Source organism: Olea europaea, unplaced genomic scaffold (assembly GCF_002742605.1).
Source record: "Olea europaea var. sylvestris unplaced genomic scaffold, O_europaea_v1 scaffold36969, whole genome shotgun sequence".
NCBI classification, from domain to species: domain Eukaryota; kingdom Viridiplantae; phylum Streptophyta; class Magnoliopsida; order Lamiales; family Oleaceae; genus Olea; species Olea europaea.
In genome coordinates, this window is record NW_019256272.1 from 1 (window position 1) to 1,137 (window position 1,137).

General features: G+C 38.8%; 1 protein-coding gene across 1 annotated transcript; it reads left to right on the forward strand.

The window, feature by feature from the left end:
* Window positions 1-175: 175 nt before the first annotated feature.
* On the forward strand, window positions 176-1,052 carry LOC111386716 (proline-rich receptor-like protein kinase PERK15; the record flags this gene model as incomplete). Its single annotated transcript, XM_023011181.1, has 2 exons — window positions 176-337; window positions 480-1,052. Coding segments are annotated over 2 exons (477 nt in total), but the record flags the coding sequence as incomplete, so codon positions are not given.
* Window positions 1,053-1,137: the final 85 nt, after the last annotated feature.

Sequence of the window (1,137 nt, forward strand, 5' to 3'; positions counted from 1 at the left end):
AAAAAAAAAAAAAGACATCTGTCTTTGGATGTTCCTGGCCTACCCCGTACTATTGTGCTTTTTATCTTATTCCATCTTCTTTTTACCGAAAGAAATGTCTTTCTTCATTTGGTTGGGTACACTTCGGTATTGTTCAGTTACTTCGGAAAGGTAACTTAATTTTTCATTAATGTAGGCTAGGCCGTTGCTTACACAAGCTCTGGATACCGGCAACTTTGAGACTCTAGCTGATCCAACTCTGGAGAATGATTATGACTCCACTGAGATGGCTCGAATGGTTGCCTGTGCTTCTGTATGTATTCGCCATTTGGCTCGGCGGAGGCCACGAATGAATCAGGTACGTCTGCTTATATTTGCTTAGCATCTCGTAAGCTTGTTTGGCCAAGCTAAAGTAAAAATGAGTTACTTTTAACATTTGAAAAAAATAACTCAAAGAGGACTCATTTACCAACTCTTACGTCACAAAATATGTGATGCAGATAGTTCGAGGTTTAGAAGGAAAAATATCCCTGGACGACTTAAATGATGGTATTCGACCAGGACAAAGCGCAATATATGATCCTCACGGCAGCTCAGGTTTTGAAGCCACTTATGATAACGTTCAGTACAAAGAGGACCTGAAGAAATTCAAGAAGATGGCTCTAGAAAGCGTCGAACACAACAGTTTGAGCGAATCCAGTGGACCCACTAGTGATTTTGCTCTGCCCCCCTCGTGCTCGAGCAGCGACTGTCTAAGGACGACTCAAGAGATATGCTCCCCGAAGCCTGATCATCAACATACTACTCAGAGGTAAGAACTAGAAAGTAGGGAAACAAAAGGAGTTGGGTGAAATTTTAGAATTACCCAAGATTACGAAGAACTTAATTAAATCTTATTATGACATTTGGTGCATCCACGCTATATTATTGTTCTGCTTGACAACTTGATGTTTGTGTGTTTTTTAACTTAGGATTGTTGACTACTCAAGTCTTATTCTTATTGAACTCTCTATGTAAGCAATAAGTATATTGATTATTGATAGCAAAAGTATAGTGCACTTATTTATTTTTAATTTTCAATAATGTTGATAGATTGGTTTGGGTGGAAAATGATCAAACAAACAAAAGGAGAAATTGTGGGCCGACCACTTGTGATTC